The sequence below is a fragment of the Cyprinus carpio genome, chromosome B3 (genome assembly GCF_018340385.1).
Source record: "Cyprinus carpio isolate SPL01 chromosome B3, ASM1834038v1, whole genome shotgun sequence".
Taxonomy (NCBI): domain Eukaryota; kingdom Metazoa; phylum Chordata; class Actinopteri; order Cypriniformes; family Cyprinidae; genus Cyprinus; species Cyprinus carpio.
In genome coordinates this window covers 5,411,795-5,434,960 of record NC_056599.1, presented here as the reverse complement: position 1 = coordinate 5,434,960, position 23,166 = coordinate 5,411,795, and the positions used below count along the sequence as shown (strand labels likewise).

At 38.0% G+C, this 23,166-nt stretch overlaps 2 protein-coding genes and 1 long non-coding RNA gene across 3 annotated transcripts; 2 read left to right on the top strand and 1 right to left on the bottom strand.

Annotated features, from left to right (window-relative positions):
• The first annotated feature begins 9,307 nt into the window (after positions 1 to 9,307).
• LOC109059269 lies at positions 9,308 to 10,833 on the top strand. Its single transcript, XM_042721267.1, has 5 exons — positions 9,308 to 9,374; positions 9,536 to 9,916; positions 10,042 to 10,143; positions 10,214 to 10,446; positions 10,535 to 10,833. Exons 1-5 carry the CDS (start codon positions 9,338 to 9,340, stop codon positions 10,715 to 10,717), a joined length of 936 nt encoding a protein of 311 aa, XP_042577201.1. The 5' UTR covers positions 9,308 to 9,337; the 3' UTR covers positions 10,718 to 10,833.
• A 1,844-nt stretch (positions 10,834 to 12,677) lies between these two features.
• LOC109059268 lies at positions 12,678 to 14,336 on the top strand. The gene is made up of 4 exons (XR_006154337.1): positions 12,678 to 12,796; positions 12,886 to 13,086; positions 13,226 to 13,399; positions 13,810 to 14,336. It is a non-coding gene; the product is annotated as an uncharacterized LOC109059268 (long non-coding RNA).
• Positions 14,337 to 16,635: 2,299 nt separating this feature from the next.
• Positions 16,636 to 21,854, bottom strand: LOC122136704 (vegetative cell wall protein gp1-like). Its single transcript, XM_042721130.1, has 5 exons — positions 21,783 to 21,854; positions 18,655 to 19,288; positions 18,475 to 18,536; positions 17,604 to 17,647; positions 16,636 to 16,814 (listed from the first exon to the last, which is right to left on the bottom strand). The coding sequence occupies exons 1-5, from the start codon at positions 21,852 to 21,854 to the stop codon at positions 16,763 to 16,765; spliced, it is 864 nt and encodes a 287-aa protein (XP_042577064.1). The 3' UTR covers positions 16,636 to 16,762.
• Positions 21,855 to 23,166: the final 1,312 nt, after the last annotated feature.

The following is a 23,166-nucleotide window of genomic DNA, read 5'->3' as shown; positions in this document are numbered from 1 at the left end:
TACCACATTTTGCTATAAGTTTGATTGCATAATTGCTGTTAATAGTGTTAATCCTCTGTTTGTTTACGTCTTTAATTGATTTTTCTGAACATTTCTGCCATATGCACATGAACTGACAGTCACCACTGATAAGCTACTAATAAATATTGTAGAAACTTAATTTTCTGTAAAGTTGCTTTGCAATGATTTGTATTGTAAAAAGCACTATACAAATAAACTTGAATTGAATTGAATAAGTAATAAAAATGAAAGTAACAGTGAGTAAGTCTTCACCATCGGCGTGCAGCCTCGCACACAGCTCTCCTCTTCCTTTTATAGCCTTGTGTTAACTTCCCTGCATCGCTTCTTATCTCGTGCATTCATACACAGACAGAGCACATGACCTTTATCACACTTAATACAGAGCGTCAAAAGTTCAAATGGAAGAATTGCAGGTGCTATTAGTAAAACATGCCAATGCTCATATTAATTTTAGCCCATAAAAATATCCACAACACCTCTAACGCATAGTTATAAGTATACACTGTCTCAACCACATAAGTCACACTTGTATACAGATATAGTAAAATTTGCAGGGCTAGATAGAGGATTCATCTCACAAGTTTATTATAAGATGCATCCCCTTCCTCTCCATCGTCTAAATAAAGCACATAGCAACTTAAACCTCAAAGATGAACACTTATAGACATGAGGAACAGAAGGTGTGATCAAAACATACATCTGAAACTTCTATCATTTTAGAGCTGGAGCTTTAAGTTTGAGTGACTCTAAGTCATCTGTTAAAGTTTGCAGCTCAAGATTAATCCTATTATATTCAGCCATTTCTCTTATCAACTTCATTATTCTCTTATTCAAAGTTTCCTGTTTTCACATCAGCTTTATTACAGTTCTCAATGTGAAATTCATATTCTGCTGGTACTCTTTTTCTGGCAACGCTTCTCCATTTTCACTTGCTTTTTGACTTTTCGGCTTTCTTCCACTTGCACTCCTTTAATGATGAGATCACCAAATTCAATACTTATTTTTTTTGCTTCTCAGTCTCTGTTCCCTATAGAAATTGGTCTAGTGGGGAATTGATCGGAAAATTGCATATCTATATTATTAACCAGATATTGTACAAGACACATGACCAATGAAAACAATACGGCCCAGTTTCACAGACAGGGCTTAGACTAAGACAGGATTAGGCCTTAGTTCAGTGTCTTAGAAACCACTGGCATATTGTAATTAGTTTATTTCAGTTGAGACAGCTCAAACATGCATTTTAGTCTGGGACTAACTTAAGCCTTGTCTGTGAAACTGGGGGAAAGTGTTATAAAAAACACATGTTTCATATCCTCTATTTGGATGAATCATAGCCTGAAGCTATGAGTCTGTGCCCATCATACACTACATGATTTTCTGTGAAATCTCACTGCACAGATTGTGTTGGCTCGCTCTGACTTTCGGCAACTAGCATCAATTTCTGAATCGTCATGTAGTGTGTTCCAGCCTTAAGCCTCACAAAGACACACATGATGTGAAATTGAGTGAGCAAGCATCATGTACAGCAGCGGTTCTCACACCCCCTGCTCTGCATATTTTGTACTACTGAATAAGACGTTGTATCATTACAGGTGATCTGCTGGTGGAGTCTCTGTCTCTGTGCTGTTTGTGGCTGAACTCTCTCTCATGCTGCTCGCTTCTTTATCTTTGTTAGACACTGTTGGAAAAAAGACATGATAATAACAATAATATAAATATATAATTGTGTTCATTTAATAAAATAAATAAAATAAAGTTTTATTATGGTTTATGTTTAAGTCCACCTATGGGTTGCATTTAATAATGTAATATCAATTTGACATGATCAAAATAATACAAGGCCCCGCTCAAAAGTCTTCTTACGTTATTTTTACTTATGTAAAAAGGAGGCTTCAAGGTCAAAATGTTGGGAATATGATAAATGAAACCAATATGTGTTGTAAAATGTTAATCCTGTTGAAAGAGACATTTTCAAATAAGAAAAAAAATGATGTTCAAGTTAAAGCAGTTTTTTAACCTAGAGATAGAAAAAAAAACATATTTCAAATCAGTCGAGGATGCACTAATAAGCAATGCAATATGCAATATTAACAAGCATTGCACATTTGTGTTTATTACCATTGAGAAGAATTTAATACAATCACTTTATTGTAAGAAAAGTGTCATGGACAGAAGCATTCAGCAGAAAAACCATTTGAGGTTTTCCTGGCAAGAACAAGGACTGGTAACCTCTCTAAAAGTTCCCACTTGTGGAGCTGGAATGAAATTGAGACCAAATCATAAGACTGAAACCGGATAATTAAATACAAGTTTGTACACACACACATTTATATATATACATTATACACACACACACACACACACACACACATATATATATATGTAAGGGATAATCAACGGCTAGCTGTGCATTAATCAATTTGATAGCTCTAGTTTATATTTATTCACATATTTGAAAGGACTTCAACAATCAGAGACCATCAGATATGGACATGGGGTAGACACAGATTTAAAAAGTCTGATTCAAAAATAAAAAATGTTTCAAGTTTTGGATTCTTTTCTATGTAATTGAAAGTTGCTTGAGGTATTGCATAGTTTCTATAACCAACATCTTACCTGTCCAACAACTTTGGATTAATGCTGTCCAGCACCTCGGCTCATCTTTGTTTATTGTCATTCAGCTGGGTTTTTAGTTATTGTAAAACTATAGTTCTTTTATACTCTATCCCAGGGGTGTTGAATCCTGCTCTTGGAGGGCCACTGTCCTGCAGAGTTTAGCTCCAACCCCCATTAAACACACCTAAACCAGCTAATCAAGGCCTTACTAGGCATACTAGAAACTTCCAATCAAGTGGGTTGAGGTAAGCTGGAGCTAAACTATGCGAGACAGTGGCCCTCCAGGACTGAGTTCGGACACCCCTGGTCTATATGAATTCTTTTTTTATTACACTTTCTTATATTATGCACACACTTCTAATTTAGCTTTCTTTATCAGACCTGAGTACAATGGAAAAAACACACAGATGTTACACCGTGTCTACACCGGACGCGAGTGGCGCAATGCGACACTTTAAACGATAACAGAACCCATTATAATCAGTTATATTGTCTACAATGGATGCGGCGTGGCAGTAAACAATTCCCCATTCTATAGGGGCGATCACACTGGTTTTTTCATTCCATTGATGTTCATTCATACGCATGCGAATGCGGCAGACCGGAAACACAAGCTCATGTGAAAAATTTCGCATTTCGCTGCATTCCAAAGTTCAAGTTTGGTAAACTCTGACCTGCGGATTCACTAATTTTAACCATAGCGCAGCGTAGCATCTTTAAAAGATTATAAAAATAAAATAAAAATAGCTGCATGGTTCGCGCTGTCAATGGAAAACAGGAGCAGATGGTACATTTGAATGCGAACATATTTATTTTTTTTTTTTTGTGAAGTGCTTGTACTGTCTTTTGTGATGGCATTGAAAGCGTCTTATATTGTTCTCTCTCTCTCTCTCTCTCCGTCACGAAAGACAAACTACAAGCACATCGGAATCCATGTTGTGGTAACTGAGGGGAAACCTTGGTGCATGATGTTGTATCCTGCTCCCGCTCATATTCACAATGGCGTCCGAAACAATTTAGCACGTTCAAAGTCTAGTGTGACCGCCCTTTATTTCTGACGTAGTCCAAGTGCTTTGCAACGGTAGGATTGTAATGTTCAGTGTAGACAGCTTTTAGCTGTTGCAGGATGGCGTGATGTGACACGATACAAGTTGTGTCTGGTGTAGACACAGTGTTACACTTAAATCTGTGTGTAAATCTAGAAATGCACGTGTAAAAGATAAAGACCAGGGATTATTTACCTACTGTTTTATGAATAACATTTATAACATTTGAAAGACAAACCTACTAGTAGATTTGTTGCATTGTAAACTTTGTTCACACTGCTGCTTTTTTTTGGTCTGTCTTTCCATTCCTGGGAAAGCCGTTTCTTTTTTTTTTCTCAAGCATTTGCTTATACGGTTCTTTGGCCCTACAGTGTGGACATGTTTTGCTGGCTACTCCGATTTTTTCCCTGCATGTGTAGCAATCCTTTAGAGTAGGCATCTGTAAAAAAAGAAAAAAAAAATACTTAAATGATAATAAGAGCACTGCATGCTATGTTATGAGGGGATAAGAAATATTTTTTCACTCCCACTATGTTGTCTTCGAAAATATTGTCACCACAGTGACCTAACTTTCAAAACTTTTAAAGAAAATGGCAACAGTATAATGCTACTCAGGTTTGAAATTGTTTTATTAACTTAAGACATTAAAGGGTTAGTTCACCAAAAAATTTAAATTCTGTCATTAATTACTCACCCTCATGTTGTTTCAAACCCATAAGACCTTCATTCATCTTCAGAACACAAACTGAGATATTTTGGATGAAATCCGAGGGTAGCAACGTCATTGCACCTTTTGATGTCCACTTTGACAGTTTTAACCATGTTTTAACTACCTTTCTCGATGTCAAAAGGTGCAATGACTTTGCTTTGTATGTGTGGAGCAGATACTATCGGATTACATCCAAAATATCTTAATTTGTGATCCAAAGATGAATGAAGGTCTTATGGGTTTGGAACGACATCTTGAATAGACTGAATTATAGGCCTTATATTTGTCCAGTAATAATAATCTATCTCTTTCAAATATTTTTTTTTTTATTGTCACTGATGTTCATGCTGTCTAACTTTTCCATTTCCATTTCCATTTCATAATGTCCTTTATAACGTTATTCTCAAGTAGTCTAAATACCTGTAAAACTAATCACCACAAACGAAGATGAAACAACACAAAGTGCCCTAAACATTACTCCCTCCTCAAATACTTATATAAAGGTTCGCTGATAACATACCTGTAATAGCCTCGATTATTTCGTAGAAATCCCACAATGCATCAAGACGAATGTATGTAGCATTTCTCCCGCTGCCTTTAGGGGCACTATTTTAGGAAACGCTCCAGTGGGTCGTATTTGAGGAAAGGTGCAGATGACTAATATGGTCAATTGAGTTGGATGACTTGTTGGTAATTTTGTGTGTATTTGTCTGTATAAGAGCAAGAAGAGGCAAATTAGTTGTTCAAGTGCTTTTAGACGCATCTCTCTGTGTGCGTCCCGTGCGCACAGAACACTGCGCGGGGTGCTGAATTGGGCTTTTCACATCTTCTGTTTGCATGTTTAAACTGTGATTTGTATTTGTTTGTTCAGGTGCAGGAGGACACGAAGGAAAGCTTGATTCAGTGTTGCTGTCCGTGAGTCACGGTTGTCTGCGTGCGCACTGAACACGGCGTGCAAGTAATCAGTTGAGTTTTTCCGCGTCTTGTGTTTGAGGGCTTTAAACTCTTGTGAATGTTAAAATTGGCAAGGCTTAAAAACAGGTGCAAATGAAAAGCTTTTGTGACAATGTGCAGCCCAACAACTGTCCTGAGCATCTTTTTAGGCTGGCTAAGACAGCAGATTCTGTTTTCTGCCACAACTCCAAACACTTTTCATTTTCTTTATCCTGGCTGAAGCACTTTTGTTTCAATCTATAAAAATAATCAGCCTTTTTTATAGTTTAAAGTTAAATATATTAATATTAATAAGGTGAGACTGAGAGTCTTATGTTTATTTGACAGAGATTTCACTTTTTTTTTTTTTTTTTTTTTTTTTTTGCATGAAGGCTAAAAATAAATAAAAGTGACCATTCATTTGTTTGTGGCAGAATTTGCCAAGACTATGAAACCTCCTATAAAACTATATTTCAAATATAGCCTTCATACAAAAAAACATCTGCTGTGGCATTCTTGGCAGTTTTTCTGAGGAATTTTTTTTTATTATTGTTTATATTGTGTCGACTGAATTAACAAATATATTTTGATATAAATTTTGGCCATTTCGTCCAGCCCTGTTTCAGATGGCTGTTTCTCAAATGGAAGACTGCATCCTTATTTTAGAATATTAACAGTTATAAAAATAAATAAATAAATAAAAAATAAAAAGATAAATAAATTTTACCATTATTCTTAGTTAAGAATAAATTGTTGTAATATGCTTATGACTCACAAATGTAATGCTCAGTTAACTGAAATAAACCCGACTTGATGATGTATGCAGTCTGCAAATTCCAGTGGAGAAATACCCGGATGTTGACCTATTCTACACGCTATCGCTGTAAGCTCTGCCATAACGACCTATTTTAGTTGTCATTTAGTTGTCATTTAGTTGTCAGTTGTCATCACTGAGCAATTTTCTATTTAATTATTTAAAATGTAAAAAACATTAATATTTTCAAGGTGAAAAGCATTCATTTGCCTTGTTCCACGCCGAAAAAACGTCTAAATATCACATTTTATTGAAGTAATGAGTAAAACGTCTATTTTTCTTGCTTCCCCCAGCTCCTCGTTTAGGTGAAAGGTAAACAATGTATTATATCAACGTTAAACAATGTTAACCATAACCTTTTAAATACTCAACCTAGTTCCGTTGCTTAGCAACTACGGGAAACAATTAACTCATACAGATTAGGAGACATTATGTGTTCGCTGCATTTGTAATGTTTTAATTCCGTGAATATTTTTTTTTTTTTTTTGCTGTGTATGGTAGAATACATTAATAGTGCATACCCTTTCCAAACCTGAGAACTACACGATAGAAATAAAAAAATACCCGAATGTAAGACGTCACGTGACGTCACCGTAATAGGGCTTGGGCGCCGCGTTGCATTCTGGGACGTGGCGGCCATGTTGATGGCGTCGTGAATGTAAACACACACCAAGTCGAACAAGAAGAAACAGAGTTGGGAGAAAGAAAAAATATGTTAAAATCGCGAAAAGGTTGTGGGATTTACAGGGATACGCTAAATAGGGATGCCAGGGATCGGTATGTGGACAAAACCGGCACTATTAACGGTTTGGATCAATATGAAAATCCCAACAAAGAGTGGAGCACCGACGACGAGTTGCTGCCGAACTTTTCCATTACAGATATCTTCGGCTACCTTGTTTGTTTTGTGAGCGCCTACACACTTCAGAACAGTTCCGAAGCTACAAGTCATTGGAGTCTCATGTGCAGTTCACAAATGGATTGGTAAATTAACTACAAGCCATAAAGCCGGTGTAGTGCCGAAATTTGCACCCTGCCAGATTATGCACCCCCTGGTATTGGTAGGTTTAGGAGTAGGTGTGGGGGAGGGGTTAGGATTAGGGGTGGGGTTGGGATTAGGCAATCAGGTAGCGACTTCAATGAGGGGATGCAGAATCTGGCAGGGGTGAAGAATTCGGCACAACACCGGCAAACAGTATACAGTAATCCGGACAAAGGTAAACTGCACTCCGCCTAGTTGCTAGTTTAGTAACCGTTAGTGCTAACAACCATTCACATGTACTTTTAACTAACTTATGTGTTTCAAAAGTTTAGTTAGTAGCTGTCAACCCTCCCGTTTTTTTCCGGGGTTCTCATGTATTTGAGCTCTTTTCCCGCTGTCTTCCCGTTTGTAGTATTTTCCTGTAAAATATCCCGTTAGCCCTTCCATCGGACTGTTGTCCTGTTGCTACACAGTTGCCCTTCCAGCAAAACAGATATTTTTAAACCATCGTTTTGCTTAACGTTACTTGAAAGCAACCTTAGCGTGATATTGGCCTTTTTAAGATAACAGCGTGGTTGTTGTGAGAGCAGGATTTCACACCAATGTAAGCAAAGTCACGTTAGACATAGCTTCACAATCTCACTTAGTTAATGCAGCAGTTTTGTAGTACGAATTTTTGCTGTCAGCAGAGGGACAGCAACAGAAAGATGAATGTAGAAATTTTCCGGTTTTTTGGATGAGTAGCCCAGGAAATTTCCCTTATTTTCAGTGTTTACTTAAGCTATATAAATTAATATTCAGATATTATACCTCACTTGGTCTCCGTGGTCGCGCCTCCAAGCAGGAAAGCAGTGGCAAGTTAATCCATTTTTTTTTTCAAAGGGCGATTATGTGTTGCGCTATTACACCCTACAATACAGCAACGGTTTACCATGGTTGAAATAGATTTTTAATTAATCAAATTAAGAAACACGGCTGAGAGGGAGTATGTCTAAACACTGCGCAGTAGTCCGAGTAGCAGTAAAGGAGGCCATCAGCATGGCGGCCACGCCAAGTAATGACGTCACGACGCCCAAGCCCTATTTGTTAAAGTTTAATTTAAAGAAAAAAAAAACACTGAATAACTACTTCACATGATTAATACTCTCAAATGTGAAACTTGCATGTGTTTTCAGCTGTGGAAATTCTGAGAAAATACCCGTTAATACCCGTTAATGATTCGCTTGCAACCACGACTTTCTCCTCACAGTAGGTGGCAGTAATGCGCGAAATCGATGCGAATCGCCAAATAAAGGCAGAAGAAGAGTTCCACCTCTTCGGACTTCATCAAGCAGGTAAGACGCGTTGACAACAATATATACAACAATGTAATTTTATAAGAGCTATTGTCATTTGCAATATTAATATATTAAATAACTTATTTAATATTTTTATGGTGTTCTTTGGTCACTCAGTACATGTCTTAATTTTCCAATAGACTTTTAACGTCAGCAATTTAGTTTTACAATTAAGATGGCTGAGCAGGACATTGGTGCAGCAGAGGATGCTATGTTCCATGCAGACCTGCTTTTGGCTCAAATGAAAGTGAGTATCTTTAGTTATACAGCAGTCTGGTCATTTTGCAAGTGAATGGGAATCATACAGTAAGTAAAAATGGAAGAAAACCCACTGCTGTTGTGTTTACATGTAATGTTGATTTTCTCTCATGCAGAAAAACAAAATGAGAAAAGTACACCCCCTAACCGTGAAAGTAAATTTCAGTGGATTGAGAGAGATTGTGAAGGTCGTCCACTGCTGAAAAGAAAGAGCAGAAGCGGAGAAACGCATATGCGTTCTTCAGCTACAGGTTGGTCTTCGTCTGTATCCTACTGTATATTCTGAATGGGTGTGTGTGGAGCCAGGCTAGGTTGGTCTATGTCTTCTCTGGTTAAATCACCTGTAAATATAGCCTATAACTTCACTGCTTTTGATTGTTACAATCCCCACACATTACAGGATGCCTATGCCCCCTTGCTAGTAATGTTTCCAAACAAACTTAGTCTGACCATTGCATCAAAGAGTGATGCAGTAACATTACAGTAGTTTATTTTTCTTTCTGCTAGAGTACTATGTCTGATTTACTTACTTGCACCAAACTGCAAAATTATTTAAGGGAGACTTTATCCCAATATCTTTCAGTCATGAATCCTTGTGAACCAGCTGAGGAGGTACCCATGGTGACAGAACAAAACTTGTCTCAACACTTACTTGGTAGGATGACTCCATATTGACATTTTTTTTTAATCAAATGAACAGTGTAAAATGAGTGTTTGTTACTTCACTATATTGTAGCCAAGTAGTTTAATCTTTCCAGAACCACAATGGGGTCTTTGTAGAACCACTAAGGAGCTTTTTTCATGTCCCTCTTTCAGACAGTGAGATGCAGAAACTGCAGGAGATTCTGGCAACAACTGTTGAAGCTTCAGATGGTCCTCCTTCAACATCATCATCATGGAGCTTGCGACAGTCTGCAGCCCAAGATGAGTGGCAGAAAGCAAGGCCCTACCACCTGGACTGCTTGTTGTTCTCCAGGGTGGTCAAGGAAAATAAATGCAGTCAGTGCTCATCTCCTGCCATTATTCGTTGCAGAGACTGCATGCCAGAAGAGTGGCTGTGTATGGAGTGTGATATAATTTGCCACAAAAAACTGGTACTCCATAACAGGGAGTCCTGCATTGATGGATTTTACCGGCCCATTCCGCCAACGGTGTGCTGCGTGAAAGAAAATGGCAGATATACATTAAAAAATCAAGGTACTGCTCTGATTAGTGTGTGTGTGTGTGTGTGTGTGTGAGAGAGAGAACTTCTATGTAGTATTTACATTTCTCAATCAGACAGTCCCTTAAGCTCTTTTCAGAATTGTGCAATTTCTTTTTAGTTCGGCTGTTGCCTACAGTGAGACCTGACCGACTGTGCACCTGTGACCCAACAAACATCACAGAATCTGCTGGAAGAGCAACTATTTTGGTTTGCATAAATGGTAGGTAGGCTTTATTTTTTGGTTTTGCATTTAAGGGTCACAAGATATTCATACGTTTGATTCTTTTTAGGTCGTTATGACTTGTACTTGCCCAATTTGGCATGCCGAGTGTGTCTATCACAATGGACACCTGACAGAAGCGACCTCATAAGAAGTGGGTATTGGCCAGCATCTGTGAATGCTGAAACATTGTTTTCAGTGGATGTATTCAGCACATTTGAGGAGATGAAAACCGTTGCTCCGGGTTTGTCAAGACAAGGCTTTTTGCGGCTGTTAGAGCAGAGGACAGAGCAGTTTGGAAGGGTATGTTCCGTGTGGATGAAGATTTCCTTAATTAGAGACCATTGGCTATTTAATTTTACTTTTCTCTTAACTATTTGCACATTTACAGAGGGGTAAAATACATGGAGATGCATTTCAAAGGAGCTTTGTGGAATACACTTTCTGCCAGTTTTTATGTGAGAAAATGGCAAATGTAGAGCACTTCACCTGCCCAGCATGTACACCCAACATGCTTGCGGTTTCTGCAGACGGCAGCAGAAAACTGTACAGATTTCAACACTCTAAAGGGTAATGCAAGGCAAGATGCCACACTACATGGCTTTGCTGTACAGCCTACACTGCACAACATCACTCTGTGACAGGGGCACTACATCATAGAAGCTTCTGTGTTGTGATAACATGAGCTACTATTTCGCATCGGATAATTATTCAAGGTTCCATGATCGGTTGTACTTGTTTCTGCTTCCTCCCTGGTTTTCTCTTTTGCTGTCATGGGCCATTACTATACATTTTATAGACTTGTCATACATCACCACACTGTCATACATACAACAACATGACACATTTGATAGCAGGTATCAATATAAATTTGCCGCACTTTAAAATCCAGTAAGAAGAACCATGTGGTGATAATTTTGTACTTTGCAGCTGTGCGCCTGGCTTAAGTTGTTTTACACCTTCTAAAACATACTGAACAAATGGTGTCTGCCACTGAATATGCCTTTTTTCTGCTTTCATTAAGGTCAGAGGAACAATACTTTAAGGGCATCTTCATTGCCAAAGATGTGGACGTATCCTCTTTTGTTGAAGAAATCAGGAGTAAAGCGAAAAGTGTTAGTAATGATTCAGAGTTTGTAGCCCTGCTGTGTAAATGCAGTATTTTTGCCATCTAATATAATTTTTTTTAATTTAATATTAAAAATTTTTTTTTTCTCCATGCAGACTCCAGGAAAAGGCACTTGTGGAGCTAGTCAGTGGTCTGCTGCCAGGGAGACTGCCAGAAGAGCTAGCAAACTTGATGAAGAGGGTCTTGAGGTAGCTGTTTGCAGGCATGGGGTGATATTAAAGGGTCTCAACATGTACAGGGGGGAGATCTTTGCGTATCCCCTATACCTGCAGAAGGAGCTTCAGGCAGCCACAAACATTAATTTCTACTGCACTGACATCTCATGCAAGTACTGGCCCTATCTTCAGAAGATGTCAGTCTCTATGCCTGAACTGAGCCCTCTTCTTCAAATGAGGCCGTTTCTGTCAGTCATGCACGCCAAGGCCCATTCAACTAAGTGTGAGGTATTGTCTTTATTATGCCATTTACTATTGCTGTTAAATTTAATTAATGATAATGGGAATGCACAATTTATATCTTTGCAAAACTGAGATTGGTGCATCCCTAACCAATAACTTTTTCACAAATTTGTTAGATTGTCTGGAGTGGTAGGAATCAGGAGGGTGCTGGCGCAACTGCAGGGGAAGAGGTGGAAATGGTGAACAGTTTCCTCTCTCGTTGTGCTCTCACAACTAAGTACATGACCAAATCTGGTATGTGATCCTCCTTTATTACATTAATAAAAATGTTTTGTTCTTTCAGTTATTCTTTCATTAGTCTTTCATTCTTTATATAAAAATACAGAAGAGAAACCTTTATTTTAATTAAATTTGAGTAGGCCGTCCAGTTACATTTGACTATGTTTTCAAAAAGCTCGCAATGACATGCTGACTGTACATGCAATTGGGTGGAATAGACGCAAGCATGATGGCCTTCATCTTGCATTGTCCAACAGATATGTCAAGGTATTAAACATATTACACAGAATTAATCTGGTCCAAGATGGCAAAGGCAATTGTTTGTTTGCATTTTTATTGAAGACCGTCCGAAAGGCTGAGGCTGAGTCCCAGAGGCTGGAGAACTTGAGCCGTGAACTTGGGTGTCCTGAGAACATGGTGCAGCAGTGGGTACATGACGTCAGACAGTGGGCCACTGATGGTACAGTATTGACGTTATAAATAATAGGCTATTTACAGTTACAGCATAGTGTGCTCGACAGTGTTGAGGACGTGTTACTGTAATCACATTACTTTCTTCTGTAACACATTACAGTCCTAAATGAATATCATGTTTAAGGTGTTTTCGCCACTGTTGCAAACTGCACATACAGCATAGTGCTAGTAGACATAGTGCCATTGATGCACTGTCAGGTAAATTTTATCAGAAATGTAAACTGACCTTTCCAAAGTGGTTATTTATTCATGCTTCTGTCTCCTCCCGATTCTATAGATGCCAGACAGGATGACCAACATATCCTTCAGCGGACGATAGAGCACATATGTCTGGGTGTCTATCAAAAAAAAGCAAGCCTTTATAATCAGACAGGTATGTTGTTGACTTATATATTGTATTTACGTGACTTGTGAATCTCTTGTCTAGATTTTATGTTTCTGTCATGTGTTTGGAAATTATAGACAGCAACAAGATTCGACAAATGCGGCGACGGAAATTGGGGGACGAGAAAAGAAAACTCTTTGAAGCAATCAAACGATACAATGAGCAGGTGCCAGAGGAGGAGGGCATAAATGAGCAGATGGTGGAGAGCCGACTCTCTATGGTGGGCCATGCCAGTGGGGAGGACAGTCTAATATGGCCATGGGAGGTTCACAGCACTGGTATGGAACAACTTCTGTGAGGGAGAGGGATTACATTGTGCAAACAGATGTTGACGCAGCTTAATGGGCATGTATGCTATACAAGTATATTGCAGCTTACAGGTCACTCCTGTTGACTGTCTCATTTGTATGACTTTAGAATCCACAAACATCCTCACTAAGAAGAAGATCTTCGATGCATGCATGTCAAAGATGCGGCTGCAAGAAGAGAAGATCCTAATTCTTAGGGAGATGAGACAGCACTGCACCTAGCTCAGAGGGTTGGCCGATGGCATTAGGAAGCTGATTGCAGACATGTCTGGAGGAAACCGTGGTAAGAACATGGGGTTAACACTGAGGTGCCGTTTTTATTATTTATTTATTTATTTATTTATTACTTAGTGTTATTATCTATTTATTTATTTATCTACTTGAACTTTGGTTGCTGCTTAGTCTATGTATTGTGGCCTGTGTATTTGTTGTTTTGGTGTCCAAATGCAATATGATGTCATTGACAGTGTTTCTGAATGCTTGACTAAGTATTGTCTTGTCGATATGACTGGTAGGCTAAAACTGAATTGCCCTACAGGGATAAGTAAAGTTAATTGAATTGAATGTTATAATGCTGTTCAGAGATGGAAACGTATGGCTGCTATCTTAAATGGGTCAAGTTAAGGGTCTAAACGGGTAAGAATCAATGTGTTCCATTAATGTGTGCCTTTTTTGTTTTATATTTCCTCCTAGGCAGTTTAACTGACGAGGGGCATTGTGGGCTACAGTGTCTTCTACAGGAAAGGCTTGCTGATGTGGAGGAGAAGATTCAAGTCGTTTCCTCAAGATACAGCTTGGCTTTAGGACCTCTATTCCCTGAAGACTGGTCCGAGGAGATACCGGAGATACCGGATGAGAGTAAAGGACTTGAATATGAGAGCTCAGAGGACAGTGATTTGGAAGATGTCTAATTTGTGAATTGACATGTGTTTTTGCATTTGCTTGCCTGTTGTTTTTTTGTTTTGTTTTTTTTGGCGGGGTGGTTTTGGACATGCCCTTTTTCAATAGATAGCCTCTCTCATTTAATTTACATAAATACCATTGCCTTTATTGTGATGAGTAAACTAGCAAATTTATTTTAGTGTCAGATGAAGTGTCCCCACCCACCAGCCCTGTAACTGGTCAAACTGATGTACTTGGTACTGACTCTATAAATAAAAAGCTGATGTATAGTGATCTTTCTGCTGTTATGCTTTATAAGCTCTGTTTGCTAGGCTTAATTTGTTCCTGCTGCACCACATTCTCACAGTCTCACATAGTCTGACAGTGAGTTGTTGAATGACTACCACCAAGACTAATTTATGGATATTATAGCACATGAAACCCTATTCCAAAAAAGTTGGGACACTGTAGAAATTGAGTAAAAAAGAAATTTAATAATTTACAAATCTCATAAACTTATATTTTATTCACAATAGACTATAGATAACATATCAAATGATGAAAGTGAGACATTTTGAAATGTCATGCCAAATATTGGCTCATTTTGGATTTCATGAGAGCTACACATTGGAAAACTGGGACGCCATGTCATCCGGACTAAAGAGGACAAGAACAACCCAAGTTGTTATCAGCGCTCAGTTCAGAAGCCTGCATCTCTGATGGTATGCGGTTGCATGAGTGCGTGTGGCATGGGCAGCTTACACATCTGGAAAGGCACCATCACTGCTGAAAGGTATATCCAAGTTCTAGAACAACATATGCTCCCATCCAGACGTCGTCTCTTTCAGGGAAGACCTTGCATTTTCCAACATGACAATGTCAGACCACATACTGCATCAATTACAACATCATGGCTGCGTAGAAGAAGGATCCGGGTACTGAAATGGCCAGCCTGCAGTCCAGATCTTTCACCCATAGAAAACATTTGGCGCATCATTTGAGCAACTAGAAGCCTCTATTAGACAAGAATGGGACAACATTCCTATTCTTAAACTTGAGCAACTTGTCTCCTCAGTCCCCAGACATTTGCAGACTGTTATAAAACTTTTTTGAGATGTGTAGCTCTCATGAAATCCAAAATGAGCCAATATTTGGCAAGACATTTCAAAATGTCTCACTTTCATCATTTGATATGTTATCTATATTCTATTGTGAATAAAATATAAGTTTATGAGATTTGTAAATTATTACATTCCTTTTGTACTCACAATGTCTACAGTGTCCCAACTTTTTTTGGAATCAGGTTTGTACATTAGTCTAATACATAATGCTGTTTTTGTTGAAGCTCATCCAACTGCAGACGTGTTAGGTGAAAGTATTTGTAGTATTTTGTGCAACATATAAGTCACACGTGCTACAAAAATAAAATCTGTGTGCAATTAATTATCTGCCAAAGACCCACCCAGTTTTGCAGTGACTTTGCATTGTTCCTTCACATTGACTATTCAGACTGTTAGATTTTGGTTAAATTGACTGGTTAATGATTAAACTATATGAAAAACTGTATTATATAGATTTGAGACAGCATGAGGGGGGTGTGTGGGGGGGGGGGGCTGGGGGGGGTAACTTAGGCATTTCCTAAGTTACATTAGGAAATGTTGGCATGGGACATCTATTGATGCAGGGGTTGGTGACAAATTTGATTTGTGTAATTTGAGACCCCTAGCTGGTTCTGTGTTCACAGAAGGCAGAGCCACAAATCTGAAAAAGTTGATTTGGGGTGTAAAATATGCCATTTAAGATAACAAGGAACTTTTAAATTCAACAAATAAGTGTGTCTTTATGCTCTATGTCACATATGTTTCCATTGCTGATATAAGGCCTGTTTGACCCATGCAGTTTATAGGCTCGATATTAAGCTTAGACCTAGGGCTGACATTTCTAACAAGAAGACCTCATAGAACGATGAAATTTGTTATATAATGTCCCACTATGATGTAAAGTAAGGGAGAGATGTGAAGTTACACCTCGCACACTCTCAGACTCTGTAGCACTCCCTAGGAATGTAATTTCCACGCTTTGGTTCCGCCTCCTGGCAACACACAACCAGTTAGAGGTCTCAAATTTGAAAAATAATTGTGTCTTTATGTCCTGTATAACGTATGTTTCATAGGCAGATATGTGAATAAATTACTGACATGACCCTTAATACCAACAAGAGATTTGACCCTTTTATTGAGGTCACACAATGTTTATTTTTTCTTAGCTTAACAACCACTGTACCTGCATGATAGTTTTAAATGATGTCAGCCACCTGCAAGTTGACACAGCAGGTGATAGTCAAATTAAATTAATCAGTACAACACACATGTAAGAATCATAAAGAGAAGCATGGATGTTTTTATGGTTTCTGCATGCTTTCACTGCAAGTCCAGGTTCATCCAAGACATTGCTCCAGGCAGCTGTTTACTGCATTTGCTGGTGCAGCTTCAGAGCCTGGGGGATTATATTCCTATGATGAAGATGACTGAAAATAAACAGGATATACAAAAGAGGGCAACCTGTTGCAATAAGGACTTATATTTGACAACAGTACTGGTACCCAAAAACAGTTTTAATCAGCTTTAATGTGTGATGACTCCTCCGTCACAGATGTTGACAGAATGTGTTGTATGTGAAAGTGCATAAAAGAGTAAGTCCAACGAAGACATTTGGCATTGTAACAACTGTTTATTAAACACACACACACACACACACACACACACTACATAAGGAAGGAATCCTCCTCCACCCAGGTGCTTCTCCATTTTTTTCCACTGAAATGAAAACAGAGAACATATGTATGTTATGTGTAACAAGTATTTATTTTAAGAGTTCAAGAATTTACAAAACTACTTTAAAAAAAATGAGTGTTGTCATTTGACACATTTGATTCATTATCACTTACATGGTGACAAAAAATGGCTGAATGTTATGTAAATCACATGGATAAGTATTCCATACTTTGTCAAGCTTTTCTACAAAGTACAGTGCAATTTTACAAACCCTGCAGAATGAGATTAACTGAAATACAATCTTATAATCATCCCAAAATATTTCTCCAATATAACTTGGTGTAGCCCACATTTTTTATATACGTTGGCTAATGAGTACCTACTTTGTACAACTTGGGGCCTTTGAGAAAAAATAAGTCTCAATTACCAGTGTTGGGGAGTCGTGAACTACAAACAATTAAATTATTTTTTTTTTCTGAATTTGCTGTAGCTTCCTAGTAGTTCAAATGCATTCTTATTTGTATATTAATTCAAATACTTAAATTACATTTTTGCCATTTTTGTGTATTTAACTACTGAAACTACCAACAAATTAGGACCATAAAAGGAAAGGAATGATTAGCCAAAATGCTGTGTGGCACAATGCTGGCGAATGTGAAACTTTGCCCAGTGACTTTGATCCGCTCTAAAATGTCATGGGTACTTCCTTGACCCATGATAGACCTTTCATGAAACTCATGCTGGTAGTTTTTGCGTAATCCTGCTTACAGACAAACAAACAGCACTGAAAACAAAAAGGAGGTAAAGAGTAAAGAAGATTTCCATACATACCATAAACTGCAAGGGTGCCATTTCAGAAGGTATTCCTTCCTTCCCTATTGAAAAAGCAGAATATTAAGTTAGTTTGATTGTTGTCAATACTGCCAGCTACACAACCAAGCATTCAGGAATTCAGACCCCTTACACTATTTTCACAATTTTTGTTCTGCTGCAGCCTTATGTTAAAATAGTTTAAAATAATTTCCCCCCTCAATCTACACACAAAACCCCCTAATGATGAAGCAAAAGTGTTAAAAAACCTAATAACTGTAAGTAACGTAATCTGTAGGTCTACACTTAATGTACAGTAGTTAAGTAGGCTTACACGTGCAATAACTATCAATACACTTTCATAAATAAAATACTCTTTATTTTGGACTGTATTTTGAGTTAATTTGTCTACATACAGTATATGATATCTGTCTACATACAGTATATACAATAACCTGTTTTACATTGCACATGTCTTGTAAATTTCTGTTCACCCAAATATTTCTGTAAGTATCTCTGTACATTTCTGTTCACCTAAAATGCATTAGTCTAATACTTCTGTACACAATTAGTCTATATATATATATATTCGGAATTTCTTCTTGTGTTTGTATTATGATAATAATGGCACTGTCCATGGAGCAGACCTGTTTTACATTTCACTGCTGGTTATATATTCTCTATATAACTGTGTATGTGACAAATAAAATCTTGAACCACAAATGTAAAACATATGTGAAATAATAGTAGAAAATCATATGTCATATCATGTCACATCGTTATGTTCAATGTAGATTAGTCTTACGTGTTAATAAGTTCAGTTCTAACCCTGCAATAACATCCATTCTTTAATGTTCTAGTTTTTATCCATATCAGGTAATGGCTGACCAACCTCTTTAACTCGTTCCTTCAAAATATCTCCCTTGTATACCTCCTGGCTGCTGTGAGAGCAATCTGAAATACACAATTTGTTTTTGGTGAAATGTCCATTAATTTCTAATGCAAAACAATCACTAGATTCTTTGTCTCAAAAATAAATTAGATACATGTTTTTAAAAACATATACACCCACCATTCTTCTTCTTCCTCTTGTTTCCTCCAGGAGCAGGGATGGCAAGAGTAGGCCCTGGAGGGGTAGGAATGGGAATAGTAGGAATAGGAAGAGTAGGGGCTGGAGGGGTAGGAATGTCAAGAGTAGGGGCTGGAGGGGTAGGAATGTCAAGAGTAGGGGCTGGAGGGGTAGGAATGTCAAGAGTAGGGGCTGGAGGGGTAGGAATGGGAATAGTAGGAATGGGAAGAGTAGGGGCTGGAGGGGTAGGAATGGGAAGAGTAGGGGCTGGAGGGGTAGAAATGGGAAGAGTAGGGGCTGGAGGGGTAGGAATGGGAAGAGTAGGGGCTGGAGGGGTAGGAATGGGAATAGTAGGAATGGGAAGAGTAGGGGCTGGAGGGGTAGGAATGGGAAGAGTAGGGGCTGGAGGGGTAGGAATGGGAAGAAGAGTAGGGGCTGGAGGGGTAGGAATGGGAAGAGTAGGGGCTGGAGGGGTAGGAATGGGAAGAGTAGGAATGAAGAGTAGGGGCTGGAGGGGTAGGAATGGGAAGAGTAGGAATGGGAAGAGTAGGGGCTGGAGGGGTAGGAATGGGAAGAGTAGGAATGGGAAGAGTAGGGGCTGGAGGGGGGGGAGGGGTAGGAATGGGAAGAGTAGGGGCTGGAGGGGTAGGAAATGGGAAGAGTAGGGGCTGGAGGGGTAGGAATGGGAAGAGTAGGGGCTGGAGGGGTAGGAATGTCAAGAGTAGGGGCTGGAGGGGTAGGATTGGGAAGAGTAGGGGCTCCATAATAACCTAAAAGCAACCAGAAATACAAAATGTGAAATTACAAACAGCATCTAGGGTGGAATATCAGTACATTATGTAACTATGCAACACTTACTTGATGTGGCCAGTGAGTTGTCCACAGGAGGCTGCTACATCCCCTCACCTAATCCAACCAATTACTAACACAAATCAATACTTCAGGGGTACAGAAGTCAAACAAAAAATAAATAAATTCAATAACACCATATAATTAAAGGGTTTAATTGATTTCAATATGGCATTATTGCTATTTAAAAAAAAAAAAAAAAAAAAAAACTTACTATTTCTCTAATGATGTCTTGTTCTACTTTAACATACAACAATACCTTGCACAACAAATTCAAACAACGCCTCCATCCTCTTTAGGCAGGCAGATGCTGCCTCAGTGACTTTACATCTGGGCAGAAGAACCTCACAGGTCCACGATTTAGTTCCAGGGCGGGATATAAATAACACACCCCTGGAGCCAAGGGCTTGAAACCTTTCCAGTTCCAACAAGAGTAAAGAAAAATCTACATTATTTCTGAACATTTATGCTCTTAAAGCAAATTCTTTATATACTAACATAATGACATATGCTGCATGCATACATATTCATAAGAACTATTTCGCTGCAATAACAGTCTTTAGAATTTTGGGATCAGCAATTAGAAGCTTTACACAGTGATTTTTCATTCAGAAGATGAGTCAATAAGTGTAAACCTAAAACTAAAAAAATACAGGTGTGTAATTACTTATGCATGCAAGCGAAAAATATAAAAATAATAATAGTCTGTAACTTACCAACAAAGAAGCGTCATCCCTCAGGTGGGATGAAGTGTTATTCTTTTTCTGGGCCTGGGCCCATGTCTCTGATTTCAAATCAAACCTTTCTATTTTTTTTTCAAACGCAGATTGTGGGGCTGCGCTGCTTTGCAGTACTTGCACGTCTTGCAAGCCACATTGAGTGGCATAGAACAAGACGCACATTTCTTAGTAGTTGAACCAGGTCCTGGCATATCTGTTTGGAAAGAGACATAAATTCACAATAATAATACAATGAAATGATATAAAAGTTGGCTAATTTTTCTGGTCTTTGGCTGGTTAGTCACTAACATCAGGGCACGGTGTCTCAGGCATTTTTTATTTTTATTTTTGGGAGGGGTTAAAATAGCCTACACATTAGAAGGATTACTCCAGTCTCCGTACTTTAAACAATGGTCACCAATACAACTAAATAAGAAAGCGGATTTCTTTGGGTTGCCTCGCTGTACAGTTTGCTGTTCTGGTAGCGATTTCCCATACATTGCCATTTCTAACAAATGCAATTACCTGTACACCTGTACACATTCCTCTCTATACGACATTGGTTCCTAAAGTGTAGGGTGGTTGAGGGTGAAAATACAGAATGAGAACACTAGATAATCAACTACTGGTCAAATTAAATATGGCACTACACCTAACAGCTTAGTTAATAACAACTTGAACTTATATAGCGCCTTTCATTGTACCTAAGTTTGCTTAACAAATGGGGGGGGGGGTATAGTCTATAACTCAATTAATCATATTTGATGATGAGTTTATAGCCTAATTTATATGTATAAGGGACAGTTAAAGTTAGCCCAATTAGCAATACAAGAGACACTATACATAGCCAATCATAAAACCTTCTTTGATGTGCCCAATTGACCTGTTTTAAAAAAGAGCTCTGATCAAATAAATTGAAATGTTTAAAATTATTAACTGATAATATATTTAAGTTGAACTGACTTAAAATGAAATGATGGTAACACTTTAGGTTAGGAAATAAGTATTAGCAATTAACAAATAACTAATGTGTCTCTATTAGAGCCTAATAAGGCCTGCATTAAGCATCATTATTCATTTAATAGGCCTGTATTCACCTATTTTCACATTCTCATTGAATAGGCCAATTATTCTTGGTAAATCCTTAATAACCCAAATACCTAAGGTTACATACAGTAAGGTCAACATAGAAAGTTAATAGCTTTGACTATAATATAACGTTATATATATTATATAGAGCCCCCTTCCTCAAATCTTGCCCTGGAGGTCCAATGCGCTGCAGAGTTTAGCTCCAACCCTGATCAAAGTCACCTGCCTGTGATTTTCTAATGATCCCAAAGACATTCATTGGCATTGATTAGCATGCTCAGGTGTGTTTGATTAGAGTTAGATCTAAACTCTGCAGGTAAGTGGATCTCTAGGTCCAGATTTGAGGAACCCTGATATAGAGTGACCAAAGAACACCATACAAATATTAAATAAGTTATTTAATACATTAATATTGCAAATGGCAATAGCTCTTATAAAATTACATTGTTGTATATTGTTGTCAACGCGTCTTACCTGCTTGATGAAGTTCGAAGAGGAGGAAGTCGTGGTTGCAAGCGGGAGTATAACGTCATCATTAACGGGCATTAACGGGTATTTTCCCAGAATTTCCACAGCTGGAAAAACATGCAAGTTTCACATTTGAGAGTATTAATCATGTGAATGGTTATTTGGTGTTTTTTAATTTTTTCTTTAAATTAAACTTTAGCAAATTATGGTGACGTCACGTGACGTCTTACATTCGGGTATTTTTTTATTTCTATCGTGTAGTTCTCACGTTTGGAAAGGGTATGCACTATTAATGTATTCTACCATACACAGCAAAAAAAAAAAAAATATATATATATATATATATATTCACGGAATTAAAACATTACAAATGCAGCGAACACATAATGTCTCCTAATCTGTATAAGCACTAAGGTGCTAACCAATGGCACTGAAGTTACTGGAGTTAATTGTTTCCCGTAGTTGCTAAGCAACGGAACTAGGTTGAGTATTTAAAAGGTTATGGTTAACATTGTTTAACGTCGATATAATACATTGTTTACCTTTCACCTAAACGAGGAGCTGGGGGAAGCAAGAAAAATAGACACTTTACTCATTACTTCAATAAAAATGTGACTTTTAGACGTTTTTTTCGGCGTGGAACAAGGCAAATTAATGCTTTTCACCTTGAAAATATTCATGTTTTTTTTACATTTTAAATAATTAAATAGAAAATTGCTCAGTGATGACAACTGACAACTAAATGAAAACTAAAATAGGTCGTTATGGCAGAGCTTACAGCGATAGCGTGTAGAACAGGTCAACATCCGGGTATTTCTCCACTGGAACGTGTTAACGCAAACGTGTAAGATTCACATCTGAGGGTGTTAAACTGTGACATCTACACGTTTTCCAAAGTGGACCAACATGATTATTTCACGTCTTGTCGTGATACCGGGTTGCTGGAGGATGTAGCCTTCCGTTTGAGAAACGCTCTTAGTCTAGTCCAGAAATTAATAGGATTATTTTCTTGGAGAAAGACTAGAATTACTTTAGCAGGTTTAACTTCAGATTAACATTGTGTTTCCAGTCTTTATGTATCAAAATTATCGGCACCCTTGGTAGATATGAACAAATAAGCCTGTGAAAATATATCTGCATTGTTAACAAGTTAGATTTTTTATTCCAAAAAGTACATTTTATTTACTTTCTGAGAGATCAAAAGGTAAAAATACAGGTGTATTTTCACAACCTTCTTTGATCATATTTTCTTAGGGTGCCAATATAATTCTTACTCTCTCTCTCTAAAACTGCTGCTTTATTTATAACATAATACATGATATTTTGCATGTTGCAAAACTGACAACAGCTGAGTGGAAGAATTTTTGCAATAATTAATTACAAAGAGATT

Excerpts from the sequence above, each read along its gene's own strand:
- LOC109059269 (XM_042721267.1), top strand. The coding sequence starts at position 9,338 with ATGGTGACAGAACAAAACTTGTCTCAACACTTACTTG. Across the intron at positions 9,917-10,041 it reads ATATACATTAAAAAATCAAG|TTCGGCTGTTGCCTACAGTG; the intron begins GTACTGCTCTGA and ends ATTTCTTTTTAG. Across the intron at positions 10,144-10,213 it reads TATTTTGGTTTGCATAAATG|GTCGTTATGACTTGTACTTG; the intron begins GTAGGTAGGCTT and ends GATTCTTTTTAG.
- LOC122136704 (XM_042721130.1), bottom strand. The coding sequence starts at position 21,854 with ATGCCCGTTAATGATGACGTTATACTCCCGCTTGCAACCACGACTTCC. Across the intron at positions 19,289-21,782 it reads CTTCGAACTTCATCAAGCAG|CCCCTACTCTTCCCATTCCT; the intron begins GTAAGACGCGTT and ends CTACCCCTCCAG. Across the intron at positions 17,648-18,474 it reads TGAAGGAACGAGTTAAAGAG|GGAAGGAAGGAATACCTTCT; the intron begins GTTGGTCAGCCA and ends CTTTTTCAATAG.